Below are 19,533 nucleotides of genomic sequence, written 5' to 3' on the forward strand. Positions count from 1 at the left end.
GGCTAGGGAGGGAAGAAATTTTTGTAGAAATGGTATGCAAGGTAAGTTTTTTTTTCTTTTGAGTCTTTCAAGTTAAGTAAAATCATATAGACTTCAGTTTTGCTCCCGTTCTTCCAACTTTAAACAATCATTGCTGTGTTTTCAGACCTAGGTTTCCTGAATAATTGTTTTGTTCCAGTCTTCTCTTTGTTCCAGACCAGGCTTAGTCATCGACTGGGAGAAAGTTCAGGAGAAGGAAAATAAAAAGATGGCTTATTGGAGATAATTAGTAGCCTTAATTTTATTTTAACTCCTTGATGTTATGTTCTAGAAAGTACTGTGTTGTTACCTTCCTCTTAAGTAACATGAACTAAATGAACTCCTCTGAGGACTTGAGCTCACCAGTTTTGGGCACCAGTGATTGCACAGTGACACCTTCAGGGGGTTTCTCCCTCCCCTCTCTCTCTTCACTAAATAATCCCGGACGGTTGTGCATTTTGAGTGATCCGCTCTGTCTGGTGTTTTCCTGTCTATCGTCACTGTCAGCAGTCAGCCCACTGGCATTAGAATGCATTTCTCCAACATTCCCTTTTCATTCTGCTTTACTTTTCTATATGTGGCTGTGAAAAATGAAAAAGTTGACCTTGCACATGAAATAAGTGAAAATAGGTTATTGTTAACAAAATGAACTGATCTTTATAAGATTTTAATGTAAACCTTTTAGCATGTGTTTTTTTCCCCCTAGTTTTTATAACATGGCCAAGAGCCAAGTCATTACTCATATACCTGACCTCCATTCATTGTGCAGAGATCTAAAATCTACAGGCTTTATCGGCTATTTAAAACATCATTGGCCAGACATGGCACTTGATCTGTTTGTGTATGTGTATATACCTTATTTACTCAACTATATAAATGGTATTATTCTTCCTTGTTCAGAATAGTCATGTATTTGATTAAATATCTATATATAACTTCATCATTACTGGATTTATTATAGTACTTTATTGTTTGAAGAAGAGTTGAAGCTCCTCTTAGGACAACAACAAACTGAAATTCAGAATTTCAAAGTTTCTGCCAGAAGATGTATTCTCTGTCTCCATGCCAATTCCTTTTTTCCAGAGATGGGACTTAGATCTCTTTGTGGCCAGATTCCCTTCCCTCAAGAAAAGGCCATCATCTCCTTCAGGATCCTCTTTTCTTCCCCATCTCAGCTAGGAAATCCTCCTTTTAAAGACAGTTTCCTGCTGGTTAGTACCATTTACCCATCTTCAGGTTTAGAGCACTAAGATTATTCTGCAGCCCCGACCATAGCATATTCTAGATATCCCCTTCCATTAGTGTGTTGGTAACTTAACCACTTGTTACTGTTATTTTTGAAAGAAATAGGAAGGTTTAACAAATGGTGGTGAAGAAGACTGCCACCATTGTAGGGATGCAGGGAAAACTACCTGTCGAGGGCAAGGTAACACATAGAAAAGCTGACTGTCTATATTTGAGGGAGGTTTTGAAACCATTAATAGTTTATTGAAAAACAATCAAATGGTATAGCTGCTTGGGAAAACAACCTGGCAGTTCCTTGACGGTGACACATAGAGGTACCATATGATCCAGCAGGTCCACTCCTAGGTACATACCTGTATTCATTTCCTAGTGCCATCGTAACAAAGTACCCAAAACTGGGTGGCTTAGAAAAACAGATAATTGTCTCACAGTTCTGGGAGCTGGAAGTCCTAAATCAAAGTATTGACAGGGTCCTGCTCTCTCTAATGACACTAGGAGAGAATCCTTTCTTGCCTCTTGTAGTTTCTGGTGTTTGCTAGAAATCTTTTTTTTTTTTTTTTTATGGCCACGCTGTGCAGCATGTGGGATCTTAATTCCCTGACTGGTGATTGAACCTGTGCCCCCTGCAGTAGAACCACTGGACCGTCCTTAACCACTGGACTGCGAGGGAAGTCCAGAAATCTGTAACGTTTCTTGGTTTGTAGATGCATCAGTGCAACCCTCCATCTTCACTTGGTGTTCTCCCTGTGTGTCTCTCCTTCTTGTCCAAACTTTCCTATTTATAAGGACACCAATAATATTGGACTAGGGCCTACCCCAAGGACCTCATTTTAACTTGATTACCTCTCTAAAGACCTGTTTCCAAGAAAGGTCACGTTCTGGGGTACTGGAGGTTAACTTCAGCATATCTTTTTGGGGGGAATGCAGTTCAACTCATAACAATACCTAAGAGAAGTGAAAACATATGTCCACACAAAAACTTGTACACAAACCTTCAAAGCAGTATTACTCATAACAGCCACAGCCACAGTGTGGAAGCAACCCAAATGCCCATCAACAAGTGATTAGATAAGTTAAATGCAGTATGTCCATACAATTAAATATTATTCTGCATTAAAAAAAAATGAAGTACTGACACGTGCTATAACATGGATGAACCTTGAAATCATGATTACATGAAAGAAGCCAGGACTTCCCTGGTGGCGCAGTGGTTAAGAATCTGCCTGCCAGTGCAGGGGACACAGGTTCGATCCCTGGTCCAGAAAGATCCCACATGCTGTGGAGCACCTAAGCCCGTGTGCCACAACTGCTGAGCCTGTGCTCTAGAGCCTGCGAGCCACAACTACTGAGCCCGTGAGCCACAACTGTTGAAGCCCGCATGCCCAGAGCCTGTGCTCCATAACAAGAGAAACCACCACAATGAGAAGCCCGCATACCGTAACAAAGAGTAGCCCCCGCTCGCCACGACTAGAGGAAGCCCTGCGTACAGCAAAGAGGATGCAACGCAGCCAAAAATAAATAAGTAAATTAATTTATTAAAAAAAGAAAAGAAAAGTCTGCCCTGTTTAAAAAAAAGAAAGAAAGAAAGAAAGAAGCCAGTCACAAAGGATCACGTATTGTAGGATTATATTTGTATAAAATCTCCAGAATAGGCAAATCTATATAGACAGAAAATAGATGATTTGTTTCCTAGGACTGGTGTGGAGGGGAAGAGGGTGGATTGAAGAGTGACTGCTAATATGTGCAGGGTTTCTTACTGGGGTGGCGAAAATGTTCTAAAGTTGACTGTGGCGATGGTTGTACAACTCTGAACATGCTAAAAGCCATTGTATACGTTAAATGGGTGAATTGTATGGTATGTGAATTATCTCATTAAAGCTGCAAAACAATTTAACCAATGAGATTTAAAGATGAAGGGATTTGACATTGGCCTAGAAAGCAATAGTTTAGGGCAAATACGTGGAAGTGACAGATAACAAAGGAGATATGCATGGATGTGGAGTATAGAATAAAGAAAAGAATTAAAACACAGCTTTGACCAGAAATGTGTTTACAGGGATTACTGAGAAATAAGCAGGCATTTATCCTCAGGCTTCATTTAACTTTTCTTCTGAAGGTCTTTTTTTTTTTTTAATTTGGATGTACAGAACTAAATTAACTTTCAGAGATTAATGAAATAGAAGTGACCTTAAATTATAACTCCTATCCCTATCACTATAAATAGGCTATATAGAAAATGTTTTTTGGGGGTTTTTTTTTGCGGTACGCGGGCCTCTCACTGTTGTGGCCTCTCCCATTGTGGAACACAGGCTCTGGACGTGCAGGCTCAGTGGCCATGGCTCACGGGCCCAGCCGCTCCGTGGCATGTGGGATCCTCCCGGACCAGGGCACGAACCCATGTCCCCTGCATTGGCAGGTGGACTCTCAACCACTGCGCCACCACGGAAGCCCCTAGAAAATGTTTTTACTTGGGGGATAATTGATTTAAAGCAGTGGTGTTTATGCTGGAAGAGGTAAATTGTACAAAGAGTAGGAAGTATGTGTAGAGAAAGGTGTGAGGCTGGCAGATGCCTGAAGGAGAGGAGAAGGGAGGTGAATGGGAGGGAGACAGGCAATAGAAATGGTAGGGCTGGTGGCCAGGGAGGATGGCAGACATTCAGGGAAAAAAACTGGCAGAAAAGTCAGAATATACCACTAGGCACAAGCGAATAGCTGGGGAAGCAAATGAAGTGGAGTGAGGATTGCGGTTTGTTCATAGGAAGACATAAGAGTGGTTTGTAGTCTCAGCTCAGCCATCCTGGGGAGGAGAACAACTTTGTTCCCTTTTGGCCTATAGTACCCCCTGGTGGTACTGTTGTTAAGATTCATCAAATTCTTTGATGTTGCTAAGATTCCCTGTACTAACTTCCATGCCTCACATGGAAGAATTACTTCATGTGCCTGAAATAGACTGAACTAGATTATAGGATCACATCATACATTAGTTGTCATCTTTTGTTTTAGGGGTCCTCTAAAGGCCAATCTCCACTAATAGAATTCTCTTGCAGTGTGTACTGAAGAATTAGATCCAACTATTCTATGTCACAGCTCTAAGAATTAAGCATAAGTCACTTTCCCAAAGATCAGAAGAAATAGTGTATGTTATTTCTCCCATCATGTCTGTTAATTTAGTGAGATTTCAGCCCTTTTAAAATTTATTGTAGATGTATATGCTCACTGGAATAAGAATACTAGCATCTGTCCTCTTTTCTTGCATGTCTAACTTTTTTTAATGTTTATTTTTTATTTATTTATTTTTCTTATTAGTCATCAATTGTATACACATTAGTGTATACATGTCAATCCCAATCTCCCAATTCAGCTGACTACCACCACCACCGCTTTCCCCCCTTGGTGTCCATACGTTTGTTCTCTACATCTGTGTCTCTATTTCTGCCCTGCAAACCGGTTCATCTGTACCATTTTTCTAGGTTCCACCTATATGCGTTAATATACGATATTTGTTTTTCTCTTTCTGACTTACTTCACTCTGTATGACACTCTCTAGATCCATCCACGTCTCTACAAATGACCCAGTTTCATTCCTTTTTATGGCTGAGTAATATTCCATTGTATATATGTACCACATCCTCTTTATCCATTTGTCTGTCGATGGGCATTTAAGTTGCTTCCATGACTTGGCTATTGTAAACAGTGCTGCAATGAACATTGGGGTGAATGTGTCTTTTTGAATTATGGTTTTCTCTGGGTATAAGCCCAGTAGGTGGATTGCTGGGTCATATGGTAATTCTATTTTTAGTTCTTTAAGGAACTGCCATACTGTTCTCCATAGTGGCTGTATCAAATTACATTCCCACCAACAGTGCAAGAGGGTTCCCTTTTCTCCACACCCTCTCCAGCATTTGTTGTTTGTAGATTTTCTGATGATGCCCATTCTAACTGGTGTGAGATGATACCTCATTGGAGTTTTGATTTGCATTTCTCTAATACTTAGTGATGTTGAGCAGCTTTTCATGTGTTTCTTGGCCATCTGTATGTCTTCTTTGGAGAAATGTCTATTTAGGTCTTCTGCCCATTTTTGGATTGGGTTGTTTGTTTTTTTAATATTGAGCTGCATGAGCTGTTTATATATTTTGGAGATTAATCCTTAGTCCGATGATTCATTTGCAAATATATTCTCCCATTCTGAGGGTTGTCTTTTCGTCTTGTTTATGGTTTCCTTTGCTGTACAAAAGCTTTTAAGTTTCATTAGGTCCCATTTGTTTATTTTTGTTTTTATTTCCGTTACTCTAGGAGGTGGATCAAAAAAGATCTTGCTGTGATTTATGTCAAAGAGTGTTCTTCCTATATTTTCCTCTAAGAGTTTTCTAGTGTCCGGTCTTACATTTATTTGAGATATTTCTTGTTTCTTGAGGTAGGCTTGTATAGCTGTAAACTTCCTTCTTAGAACTGCTTTTGCTACATCCCATAGGTTTTGGATCGTCGTGTTTTCATTGTCATTTGTCTCTAGGTATTTTTTGATTTCCTCTTTGATTTCAGTGATCTCTTGGTTACTTAGTAATGTATTGTTTAGCCTCCATGTGTTTGTGTATTTTACGTTTTTTTCCCTGTAATTGATTTCTAATCTCATAGCATTGTGGTCAGAAAAGATGCTTGATATGATTTCAATTTTCTTAAATTTACTGAGGCTTGATTTGTGACCCAAGATGTGATCCATCCTGGAGAATGTTCCGTGCACACTTGAGAAGAAAGTGTAATCTGCTGTTTTTGGATGGAATGTCCTATAAATATCAGTTAAATATATCTGGTCTATTGTGTCATTTAAAGCTTCTGTTTCCTTATTTATTTTCATTTTGGATGATCTGTCCCTTGGTGTAAGTGAGGTGTTAAAGTCCCCCACTATTATTGTGTTACTGTCAATTTCCTCTTTTACAGCTGTTAGCAGTTGCCTTATGTATTGAGGTGCACCTATGTTGGGTGCATATATATTTATAATTGTTATATCTTCTTGGATTGATCCCTTGATCATTATGTAGTGTCCTTCCTTGTCTCTTGTAACATTCTTTATTTTAAAATCTATTTTATCTGATATGAGTATTGCTACTCCAGCTTTCTTTTTGTTGTTGTTGTTCTTGTTGTTGTTGTTGTTGTTGTTTTGCTTTTTTGCAGTACGCGGGCCTCTCACTGTTCTGGCTTCTCCCGTTGCGGAGCACAGGCTCCGGACGCGCAGGCTCAGCGGCCATGGCTCATGGGCCCAGCCTCTCCGCGGCATGTGGGATCTTCCCGGACCGGGGCACGAAGCCGTGTCCCCTGCATCGGCAGGCGGACTCTCAACCACTACGCCACCAGGGAAGCCCTCCAGCTTTCTTTTGATTTCCTTTTGCATGGAATATTTTTTTCCATCCCCTCACTTTCAGTCTGTATGTGTCCCTAGGTCTGAAGTGGGTCTCTTGTAGACAGCATATATATGGGTCTTGTTTTTGCATCCATTCAGCAAGCCTGTGTCTTTTGGTTGGAGGATTTAATCCATTCATATTTAAGGTAATCATCGATATGTATGTTCCTATGACCATTTTCTTAATTGTTTTGGGTTTGTTTTTGTAGGTCCTTTTCTTCTCTTGTGTTTCCTACTTAGAGAAGTTCCTTTAGCATTTGTTGTAGAGCTGGTTTGGTGGTGCCGAATTCTCTTAGCTTTGCTTGTCTGTAAAGCTTTTGATTTCTCCATCGAATCTGAATGAGATCCTTGCCGGTAGAGTAATCTTGGTTGTAGGTTCGTCCCTTTCATCACTTTAAGTGTATCATGCCACTCCCTTCTGGCTTGTAGAGTTTCTGCTGAGAAATCAGCTGTTAACCTTATGGGAGTTCTGTTGTATGTTATTTGTTGTTTTTCCCTTGCTGCTTTCAGTAATTTTTCTTTGTCTTTAATTTTTGCCAATTCGATTACTATGTGTCTCAGCGTGTTTCTCCTTGGGTTTATCCTGTATGGGACTCGCTGCGCTTCCTCGACTTAGGTTGCTATTTCCTTTCCCATGTTAGGGAATTTTTCTAGTATAATCTCTTCAAATATTTTCTTGGGTCCTTTCTCTCTCTCTTCTCCTTCTGGGACCCCTATAATGCGAACGTTGTTGCATTTAATGTTGTCCCAGAGGTCTCTTAGGCTCTCTTCATTTCTTTTCATTCTTTGTTCTTTAGTCTGTTCCGCAGCAGTGAATTCCACTGTTCTGTCTTCCAGGTCACTTATCCATTCTTCTGCCTCAGTTATTCTACTATTGATTCCTTCTAGTGTTTTTTCATTTCAGTTATTGTATTGTTCATCTCTGTTTGTTCTTTAATTCTTCTAGATCTTTGTTAAACATTCCTTGCATCTTCTCGATCTTTGCCTCCATTCTTTTTCCAAGGTCCTGGATCATCTTCACTATCGTTATTCTGAATTCTTTTTCTGGAAGATTGCCTATCTCCATTTCATTTAGTTGTTTCTCTGGGGTTTTATATTGTTCCTTCATCTGGAATATAGCCCTCTGCCTTTTCATCTTGTTTATCTCTCTGTGAATGTGGTTTTTGTTCCACAGGCTGCAGGATTTTAGTTCTTCTTGCTTCTGCTCGCATGTCTAACTTTCAAGAGTTCATGTATGAAGGCTTCCTGTGGTACTTGACAAATTCTTAACCTAAAAGAAAACATCCTATTGAATTTGGATACTGACTTTCCAAGACTCCAAATATTAAGTGAATCTCCCTTACTTTAAGGGGAAAATATAGATTTTTGTTTTATAGGAAAGATTACTGGCTAATTTATTTGTGTGTATGTGTTTATGGTGTTAAAAAATGTCATAAAATGTAACATTTTAATTGTCAATTTATTTTTATAGTGAATTTATATGACTACACACCCCCCTATTTTCTGGTTAATACCTGTTATCCGTTGCAATTATTAACAGCATCTCCTTTCACTTTCAAAAGTGCCCAGCTTGGAGGATTATATGGTCACGTTATAAGAAAGTTAGCTTTCATCTGTATTAAGAATGAATCTTTGAAATGGGTGTGACCAGATTGCATATTCCCTATAAATATGAAAGTTGCTAAATTCTTTGCATTGATTACAAAAGTAAAAATGCATGTCGTTGTAGACTGATCTGATTCCTACTCATGTTTTCTAGATATGTTTATGTAAGATTCTCCCATATAAACAGGATCTTTCAAGGAAGTGGGAATTTTTCCCCATATTGTCCTTAAAATGCTTGATAGACTTCAAGCATCTTACCTTCTGCTAGGGAGGAGTGTGGTAACTGATAGAATCAATGACAGCATACTGTCGTATCATAAAAATACTTTATTGTAACTTTGAAGGAAGAATGATGACCCAGTCACATAGCTAATTAAGAAATTGGTCTACCCTGAAGTCTCCAAGTGCCTTAAGATCTTTGACTAAGAGTATACTAGTGTTACTAATTTACTCTAGATTGTATGTACCTCAGCAGTGGAGAGTGTTGTTAGTTCCTTAGATGTTATTTTGTTTCTCAAATATTTGGTGCTATGATTTTACCCTATAGTCAGTCAAGTCCTGCCTGACACTTCTTCCATTTGTGGGAAAGAAGACAGATGCTGTTGAAGGAAAATGAAACCCAGACAGACCTCAGATGGCTTAGCCATGATCACAATAAGTATTTGGAGTCATGAATTCCGCCTAAACCCAGTTCACTGAGTCTCCACACACAATTACCGCCTGGGCTGTTTTGTTTTAAATTTTTTCTAAAAAGTAGCCTTTCTGTTGATCTATTCCGTTCGGAATAGTACGTTGTGAGAAGCTGAGTCAAGAGTATCTTTGGCAAGTAAACCATAAAAAGGTAGTTTCATGCAACTAATTGAGTCTTACATTATTATTGCTTTTACCTTAACATTGTGGTCTGTGAATGACACTTCCTAGTATAGCTATACCAGGTGGCCCTTTTTTGAGTGCACACTGTGTGCTAAATGCAGTTCTAGGCATTTTGCATATGTATCTTGTTTCTTGTAGGAACTAGAACAAGTCTCTGAACTCACTGGAAAGCTATGGTTCAATATTTTGACTTTGTTCAATACTTTGTTTTACTCTGCTATTTAATGTAGCTAAGTCATGCTTTTTAAATTTCATTTGAGCAATTGTTGACTGTTTGCATTTTATTTTGTTTGTTTTGTTTTTTAGATTCCACATATAAGTGAGATCGTACGGTATTTGCCTTTCTCTGATTTCACTTAGCATAATGCCCTCTAGATCCATCCATGTTGTCACAAATGGCAAGCTTTCTTTTTTTTAATGGCTGAGTAATATTGTATATATGCACCACATCTTCTTTATCCATTCATCAATGAACACTTAGGTTGCTTCCATATCTTGGCTATTATAAATAATGCTACAGTGAACATCGGTGTGTGTGTATCTTTTTGAAAAAAATTTTTCTTTTCTTGGCCGCAACCATATGGCTTGTGGGACCTTAGTTCCCTGACCAGGGACCGAACCCGGGCCCTTGACAGTGAAAGTGCAGAGTCCTAACCAGTGGACCACCAGGGAATTACATGTATCTTTTTGAATTAGTGTTTTTGTTTTCTTTGGATAAATATCCAGAAGTGAAATTGCTAGACAATATGGTAGTTCTATTTTTAATTTTTTGAAGAACCTCCATACTGCTTTCTATAATGGCTACACCAATTTACAATCCTACCAGCATTGCACAGGGTTCCCTTTTCTGCACATTCTTGCCAACAGTTGTTATTTGTTGTCTTTTTGATGATAGCCATTCTGACAGGTGTGGGGTGATATATCACTGTGGTTTTAATTTGCATTTCCCTGATGATTAGTACTGTTGAGCATCTTTTTTATGTGTCTATTGGCCATCTGTATTTCCTCTTTGGAAAATGTCTATTCAGGTCCTCTGCACGTTTTTTAATCAGGTTGTTTGGTTTTTTGATGTTGAGGTATATTAGTTCCTTGTATATTTTGGATATGAACCCCTTATCGGATATATCATTTGCAAATATGTTCTCCTATCCAGAATGCTGCCTTTTGGTTTGTTGATAGCTTCCTTGTCTGTGCCAAAGCTTTTTAGTTTGGTGTAGTCCCATGGAATGCTTTACTTTTAACTTGATAGTAGTTCTTAATCCCTTCAGAATAAAGAAGACTTAAAACAGACATAAGAAATATTATATAGTGAGAAAATTCCTGCTTAAGGGACTGCTTTACTGATTTGTGGCAGCATAAACAATTGCCTAACAAGTCCGGATTACAGCAGGGCCCACCTCTTGCCAAGCACCACCACGAACACTCCTAACCCAGGCGTAGTGTCTAACAACACCCTGTTCCTTAGCACTCCAGACAGGTGTGTGTTTCTTTCTCTGCGGTTGGCGTAGTCACTTCGTGTTTGTTTCCTGCCGGCCCACATTGAAGGAGAAGCCAGGTACTGAACTGAAGCACTGGATGTAGTCTGCATCTTGCCAGCAGAAGTGGATTGTTTAGTCTGGGTTCAAGAAAGGACTAGGCAGGGCTTCCCTGGTGGCGCAGTGGTTGAGAGTCCACCTGCCAATGCAGGGGACACGGGTTTGTGCCCCGGTCCAGGAGGATCCCACATGCCGCGGAGAGGCTGGGCCCGTGAGCCATGGCCCCTGAGCCTGCGCGTCTGGAGCCTGTGCTCCGCAATGGGAGAGGCCACAACAGTGAGAGGCCCGCATACTGCAAAAAAAAAGAAAGGACTAGGCAGTTTCAAGTTTGGAGTAAGAGTGGCATGCAAGACAGACTTGACCCCTGAAGAACTGTGTGCAGCTGCACATGTAACAAGGCAAAGAAGTGACAAGGTGAAATTAGAGACTGGAGGAAAGGTCAGCTGGGACTTGCTGTGGGGATGGGGACTGACCAGTCAGTCACCTTTGGTATTCTGTAGTGGGATATTTTCAGAAGTAGCAGTCAGGCCTGTCTTCTGTGAAGCAAATGCTTATCTAGTGGTGTGGCTAAGCTTTCTCTTATTATAAGTATAATTGATTTATAGAAACCTTCATTTTTAAAAGTTGTAGGCCACTTAACTATAAAATTAGATGTAGAATGGATTCTTCTCTCTACCTTATTCTAAATTAGAGGCCGTTATACTGTCATCATGTTACATGATTCAAATAACCCATTTCCAGTTGTTCCCCAGCCAATCTTTAAGTTGTACATGGATACCATTCAAACCTAAAAGAATTATAATTAAAAATAGGTAAGCCATATATGAAATTCAGAATCTCTTCTGTCAGCTCTTATTTTGGCAATAGAAGAATACAGTACTCTTATCACAGATCACCCATCAGTGGGGTTTGGATTGAGACTAACTCAATTGGGAAAGGGAAGCGGGGCATGGGTGAAACCTCACAGCTGAATGATTTGATCGGAGCTGTTTTCCTCTCTCTCTGTCATCCTCAAAAATAAGCATTATGGAATTGGGGTTTCCTCTTGTCCTGTAACAGATGTCTCCCTGAACATCTTTCCTCCTGTTTCCTGATATTCAAAGATTTTGAGCACACAGTTTGGAGAACACCAAAGAAAATATATAGAAGACAAATTTAATTTGACTTTTTTTCTTAATAAGGTAATAAAGGAAACACAATCTTTAACCAAAGCTTCAACAGTAAAGGACTAGATTTAATTTGAAAGCTCAGAGAGTTCAGATTCATTCATTTCAGCTATGTGCCAAGGGTCCATTAAATCAGGTACTGTACTATTCTTGGTACAGGGATACAGCACCTAGAATTGGACATACAAAGTCCTTACTTTTGAGGAGCATACATCTCCCTTTTGATTTCCTTCTGAAACTTAGCTGGTACTGTACCTCCGAGAAAGTCCTCAGAGTGCTTTCACATATAGGCTTTAGGCATTAGCGTTTCTAGTTAACATTTTATTCCTAATAGCCTTTATTTGTAAGAAGTAGATTCATATAATACATATAGTTGTGATATTGGATCATAAAGCTAAATCATTTCTGGATCCTAGCAGCAACACATGATAGAATTCCTTACAGTAGAACAAACATTTACTAAAGTCTTGCAGCATATAAGGCACTGTTTTGAGAGCATGGGTGACACAAGGATGTATAAAACATGGTCCCTTATAATCCCGGTGGGAGAAGTGAGCATTTGCTCAGCCACTTCTAACAGAAGGCGAGTGGGAGTGCTGTATATATGTGCAGTGATCTTAATTACTGTCTGTGGTTCCTGTTCCTGCTACAGTGACTCAGGGGAGTCGTCGAAGGTACAGATTTGACTTTCTGAAGTTAGTCCTGTATGCAGAAAATGAAGTTGTTTGAATTTCTTCCTATTTTGGCTTTGAGCTACTCCTTTGACTTACCACCAAATTTTCATTATTTCTTATTTAAAATATCCCAATCATTTAAATGGATAGCAGTTAACTCCCAGACGCTCCTACATGAAGATTCAAGAATTAAAGACAATGGTTGGGGGTTGGAGAAGGGGCAGTGATAGAGATGGGTCGATGCAGGATTAGATGTTTCCCTTCAGAACGTTCTTGGATGCTGTATCAAACAATCTAAGCCATTATCAGAGGATGTGATATCTGGCCATGCGTTTTAACTTTCAAATGATGTTCCAGTTAATGAATTTGTAATACGATATTACATAATATAGTATCGATTCAGGTTGGTTTAATCCAATGCAGATGCATTTTTCTAGCCTTAGGAGTTCTGCTTGCTTAACTCTCTTAGGACAAAGAATGTGGCTTATGCCAAAACTGAGTAATGAGTAATGGCTTCATTGTGGTTTTTCCTCATTTGCTATTTTAAAAAGCCAGTCGCTTAAGTCTCATTGACTGATTATTAACCAGTCTAAGTATTTTAAATATTTGGAAGTAATTAGTCTGCTGTGTGAATGGCTTGAGTAGTCATTAAAGTGGAATGTCAACTTTATTTATTGGAAACATTTCTATTTTTGTTGAGCCCTCCTTTCTTTATAAGTGAAACATTATAGTTCTCGTGGCCTTTGTTAGTTGGCTCTTCCATTTGGTCCCACACAAAAGTGGGTTTTTATCTAAGCCATAGGCATGAGCTTGAGAGTGGTGCCCTTAAAGAAAGGGCTTGTTAGATCTGGTTGGATCTGAGGCCATGGTCAGATGAGTTCCATGTGTGCCCCTCTCCCCCTGCCAAAGACCCAGAACTTTTTTCTGAGGTCACAGACTGCAAACCCTCAACCTGGCCCATCATGATCCCAGTGTGTTAGGTATTTCAAGGGGATCAGACAAATCTGTTGATCCCTTTACTAGTCTTGAAAACATGAGAACACTTGGTGCTGGTGTCCAGTTAGCACCCAGCCCTTCACAAGTGCAGAGCATGAACACAAACATTCTCCTCTCTCCTTACGCTGTGGTGGACATAGCCATAGACAAGTCAGACGACCAGAGTTGAAGTCCTGGAATTTGGGAATTTAAAAAAAAGGTCTGATTTTACTACCTTAACAGTCTGGTGACTCGAAGAGTTTTATTTAACTTCTCTGGATCTGTTTAGTAGTTTTTTAAACAGCTTTCTTGAGGTATAATTCACATGACATACAGTTCACCCATTTAAAGTGTTCAGTTCAGTGGCTTTTCACAGAGCTGTGTTTTCACAGAGTTGTATATTCACAGAGTTACCCATCTATCACCACAGTCAATTTCAGAACATTTTCATTACCCTCAAAAGAAACTCCATACCTAGCTATTACTGCCCAGTCCTCCCATTCCCTCTGGCCCTAAGCAACCCCAGATCTATTTATGTCACTATAGATTTGCCTATTCTGGACATTTCATAGAAATGGACTCATACAATATGTACTCTGTGACTGGCTGCTTTCACTTAGCATAATGTTTTCAAGGGTTGTCAATGTTTAGCATGCATCAGCACTTCTTTCCTTTTTATTGCCAAATAATATTCCATTGCATGGATCTGCCACATTTAATTTACCCACTCATCAGTTGATGGACATTTAGACTGTTTCCATCTTCTATTATGAATAATGCTGCTGTGAGGGTTCGTGTACAGGTTTTTGTGTGGACATGTGTTTTCATTTCTCTTGGGTATATATATATATACCTAGGAGTGAAATTGCAGGGTCCCATGGTAATTCTGTGCTTACCTGTTTGAGGAATTGCCAGACTTGTTATCCAAAGATTCCACAGGATTTTATACTCTTAATTTTACAGTGTATTAGGATTTCAGTTTCTCTATATCCTTAGCGGTCACCTGGCTCTAAACCATGTGCTGTTGCATTCCTCTCTGGCTATCTCCAGGGGATGTGGGTGGCAGCTACTATGCGGCCAGCTGACAGATCTGACCTGAGAGGGTCCGAGGGCTTTTAGAATCCCAGGCAGTCATCTCCCAGCTAAACAGCTGGCTGTCTGGTCTGAATTTATCTGTTCTTGCCAGCTTTAGTTTGGGATGGTAATCTTGTGTAGGGTTGCAGTGTGGGGATGGGGGCTTGGCAGGGCAAAGGAGTGTTTTAGTAGCCTACCCTTTAAATCTTCTACCTAGAAGAGAATTCGTAGTACAGAAAGAAGAAACACTTGTTGGGCTATACTTTCTCATGTATGTTCTCTTTTAAGTCCATTCCTCCTGCCCCACAGGGTTTGTAATAGTGGTAGAGAAGAGTGTGTGTTTCTCTTTTTAATTAGACAGAGGCAGTGGAGGCCCAGAGAGGTTACTTACCTAAAGTTATGTATTATACTTGTTAGTATTTGGAAGGGGACTAGCAAAGGAGGAGATGGGATGTGTACTTAGAATAGACCCTGACTTCCAAGTTATGATCCTTTCCATTGTTTCATAGCTGTTTGAGTATACAGCTTGTGCATAAGAGTTCTTAGGCAGCTCTTCTGAACCTAGAAATGAGATTCTAATAAAGAACCACCCCAGCGGCTGAGATCCAGTGCTATGATTCTGTGACTGGTGCTCATAGTTATGACCAAAGTTAAAATGACACAGGGCATTGATAACTAACTGCTACTAACTTATTCTGCCATTCTCACCTTCCAAGATGGACCCTTGCACTCCCCTCAGAACTTGCTCTACCCTGGGTCCTTTCTATTAATAAAGAACAGAAGTATATGGTTAGAATTTAGAAGTCTATATAATAAAAGTGTGTTTTTAAAGTAGATAATTTGAATACTTTCAGTCACCTTTTAATTGGCTTAACTCCATCTTTTTAGGTCTCCTCTCTTCTCTTTGCCCATTTTGAACTCAGAGGAACTTGAAAGACATTGTGCACTAGTTACATACACCTGGGTTTCAATCTAGGCTTTGCTATTTACTGCCTGTGTGACCTTGAGTTGTTTGCTTAACCTCTGTGTGTCAGAAATTGTTACATGGAAAAATAATGGTGCATATCTTCCTAGGATTGCAACGGTGATTAAATAAGTTAATACACATAAAGTGCTTAGAAGAGTACCTGGCATGCGGAATGTACTCAGTACATGTTAGCTGTTTATTGTTTTTTAAAAACACTCATAATAATAGAAACCTTATCACGACCACTGCTGCTACCATCCTTGCTACAACTCTAGCTCTTCTGGTCAAATTGAACAACCTATGATTCAGGTTATCTATTTATTAAAAAAAATTTTGTGGGAGCGCACTGTACGGCATGTGGGATCTTAGCTCCCCGACCAGGGATCGAACCTGGGCCCTTGGCAGTGAGAGCGCGGAGTCCTAACCCCTGGACCACCAGGGAATTCCCTGATTCAGGCTATTTAAAAAAGAACTGAGGGAATTGCCTGGTGGTCCAGGGGTTAGGACTCCACGCTTTCACTGCCTCGGGCGTGGGTTCAATCCCTGGTCAGGGAACTAAGATCCCGCAGGATGCACAGCATGCCGAAAATAAGTAAGTAAGTAAATAAATAAATAAATAAGTAAGTAAAATTTTTAAAAAATAAAAAAAGAATTGAAGGTGATTTGTCCATTACACATACCTTTCTCTCCTAGCAGTTGGGCTGTTAAGGGACAGCAGGAGAACGAGACCTGTTTACAAGGCATGTCGATCAACCTTCTTTTGATTCCTCCTGATTGTATTTCCTGAGCACCTAGGGGAGAGTTCCTCCTTGACTGGGTCTAGCCCAGGGCATCCCATGCTCACTCAGTGTTGGAAAACCAGCCACTTTCTAATCAATTGAACTAGATTTTGAGGTTAATTTTAGCCAGCCTGGGGACAACATATAAAAGGAAAAAAACCGGAAAACCCCCCTAGTTCACTTTCAGATTTTTCAAGATTGATTTCTGCGGAAAACCAGTAACACACATATGAGCATGGAGAGAATAATTTTCATTTCTTTAAGATTTAGATAGGAAACAACCAGGAACAGTTTGCCCCAAAAGGTATTTACTGTCCCAAGATTTAATGTAATTTGAATTTCTGTCTTAGCTTTTTTTAAAAAAAAAAAAAAACTTCTGAGGGACTTCCTTGGTGGTGCAGCGTATAAGACTCTGCGCTCCCAATGCAGGGGGCCCAGGGTTTGATCCCTGTTCAGGGGACTAGATCCCACATACTGCAACTAAGAGTTCGCATGCCGCAACTAAGGAGCCCGCCTGCCGCAACTAAGACCTGGCACAACCAAATAAATAAGTAAGTAAATAAATAAAACTTCTGGGACGCCCTTGACTTCCAGCAACTGTAGCTGGAATCCCTCACAGTACCTGGTGTGGTTCCAAACATGCAGTTAATATGGGACTAAGTGAATGTGTAGTTAATTAAGTAAACACAGTTTCCTCCTGGGTTGTCTTTAACGCCTTGCTCCTCCCTGTCTTAATCTCCAGGTATCTCAGATGAAGACATTATCAACATTACTCTTCCTACTGGAGTCCCCATTCTCCTGGAACTGGATGAGAACCTGCATGCCGTTGGACCTCACCAGTTCCTGGGCAACCAAGAGGCTATCCAAGCAGCCATTAAGAAAGTAGAGGATCAAGGAAAAGTGAAACGCGCTGACAAATAAAATCTTTCCCACGTGCTGGCTAGGGATAGCTGCAGAAGGAGTGGTATGCGGTGTGTTATGGGTGCTGAGCTCACTTTTTTTTTTTTTTTCCTCCCCCGCTGATTTTTCCTGATTTTTCCAGATCTAGGCTGTGGGGTAGAGTTTGTATAAGTAACTAGGTAACTTATGTTGGCCCAGATAAAGGCTTTAGGATGCCTGAGTGCTAATGTCATAAGCCTTATGCGTTAGCCCCTGCCGGCCCCGTTTGAATTAGTCACTAAGTTAGTCACCAGTGGGGCTTAATCAATGTCATAAGTTTCCAAGATGGGGGAGCAACAAGTGGAGGTCAAGTTCAAGGTATTCCTCATTCAGTAAATCAGTATAGAGTGACCACTGACAGGCACTACTTACTCCAATAAGTAGTTCACAGTTATATTTACTGAGACTTTCTAGGATGATAATAAAGGGCATTAGATAACACACTATACTTAAGTATTTATTACTAGTCTTTTCCTCTAGAGAGAGGGATGCTTTGATAGGTTAAGACCAGAGGCCCATTAAATGGGAGAGTCATGGATGGATTCCTCCAAGACAGCCAACAACAAACACCAAGGCCCTTTGCCTCATGACATTTGGTGGAATTCCTCTCTGGCTGCTAGAATTAGCAGCATATAGACAGCTATAGCTGTTCGTGTTCTCTTTTTGTTTTATTTTTGTTTTTTAAACTTTAATTTTGGGGTCTTTAAAATTAATTTAAAAATAAGTTCTGTGACTGAAAATGGTACCATCCCAAGAATTTCCATATGATTCATAAATATTAAGTATAGGCTGCTGAATTATTCTCTGCTCTTATCTTCCTATAACACAAAGAGTTGTACTTGTTTCAACACATAGACATGCCTAATTCTCTAAAAATTGAAGGTCAGGTCGGGGGAAGGTAGAATATAGTGGGTGTAATTTTATTCACTTGAACAGGGGAAATGGTATATTCGCACTTGTCATGTACATTTGTTCTTTATCTGCTGAGGGCAAAACATTATGGTACGTAGTCTGTAGTATTCAGGGTAGGCCACAGACAGAATTGACTGCTTATCAATCTTAATGATATAGGATGTTTTTAGACGCTGGAGATAGGTAAGTGATCATTTCTTTAAGCTACTGCCTTATTTCAGAGCAAGTGACATATATTTCAGTGATAAAGTCATGTAAACAATTTACAACTATAAAAGCTGTTACAGATATCACCAGTTTTTCATGGTTTTCCATTGGTGGATTGGTTTATTTGTATCCATTTTATAGTAATACTGTCATTAGAAGGAAACTAATTCTAAAACCCTTGCTACTGCTTGCTTGGTCTCTACTGATCCTTAAATCAAGACTTAGAGCATCAGCTGAAAAGAAGAAATGAACCTAGTTTGCTCACAGCTGGCTGTATCTGTGATGCATAAGGACATGGAACGTGGATGCTTGACGTTCCTGACCAACTACTGGCTTTTCTGCCGTAGTCCTTCTTTTCACAGTTCTGTTGCCTAACCAAATAACACTGTTTGTAATTCAGAGATCAGGGCCAAGAATACAACTACCAGATCTTCCTAGAATTCCAAACCTATGGCTAAGCTTCAACTCAGACCATTTTTGAACAGCTTCATCTCTGGAATTGGCATCTGAATTTTCCAGCCCAAGAAGTGACCATGTCTTAACACAGCTTAAGAGCCTAGAGTTGGATTCTTCCCTCGTCCTGCATCTAGATATCCACCTCCAGTGGACACCTGGCAGCATGATGTGCTCCTGCACACAGAGCTGTGCTCACACCCAGTCACTTTGGAATCTTACAGACTTCCTAAGAGAGGGATAATTTTTGCTGACACTTTCTGGTACAATTTGGTTTTTGAGATCTTGGCTGAAATAAATGAAGAGATATTTATGAAAACTTGCTGTAAAATTATTTTTAACGACTCCAGCACTTCAACCTTGAGACCACCTAGTGAATCTGTTTTCTTTGCATGGCTTACAAGGGATCCAGAATTTTTTTTTTTTTTTTTTTTTTTTGCGGTACGCGGGCCTCTCACTGTTGTGGCCTCTCCCGTTGCGGAGCACAGGCTCTGGACGCGCAGGCTCAGCGGCCATGGCTCACGGGCCCAGCCGCTCTGCGGCACGTGGGATCTTCCCGGACCGGGGCACAAACCCGTGTCCGCTGCATCGGCAGCATCGGCAGGCGGACTCTCAACCACTGCGCCACCAGGGAAGCCTGGATCCAGAATTTTTGATGTAGGTATCTTGAATCTGCCTAACCTGCATCCTCATCTTGGCATCCTTCTGTACCACGT

General features: G+C 40.1%; 1 protein-coding gene across 1 annotated transcript in view; it reads left to right on the forward strand.

Moving 5' to 3' along the window:
• BPGM (bisphosphoglycerate mutase) overlaps positions 1–19,201 on the forward strand; it is a 32,438-nt gene extending 13,237 nt beyond the window's left edge. Inside the window, exon 3 of the mRNA XM_060020923.1 lies at positions 17,049–19,201. Within this exon, the coding sequence (XP_059876906.1) occupies positions 17,049–17,227 (179 nt within the window). The 3' untranslated portion in view covers positions 17,228–19,201. The remainder of the gene's footprint in view (positions 1–17,048) is intronic.
• Positions 19,202–19,533: the final 332 nt, after the last annotated feature.

The sequence above is a fragment of the Delphinus delphis genome, chromosome 9, assembly GCF_949987515.2.
Source record: "Delphinus delphis chromosome 9, mDelDel1.2, whole genome shotgun sequence".
NCBI lineage: Eukaryota > Metazoa > Chordata > Mammalia > Artiodactyla > Delphinidae > Delphinus > Delphinus delphis.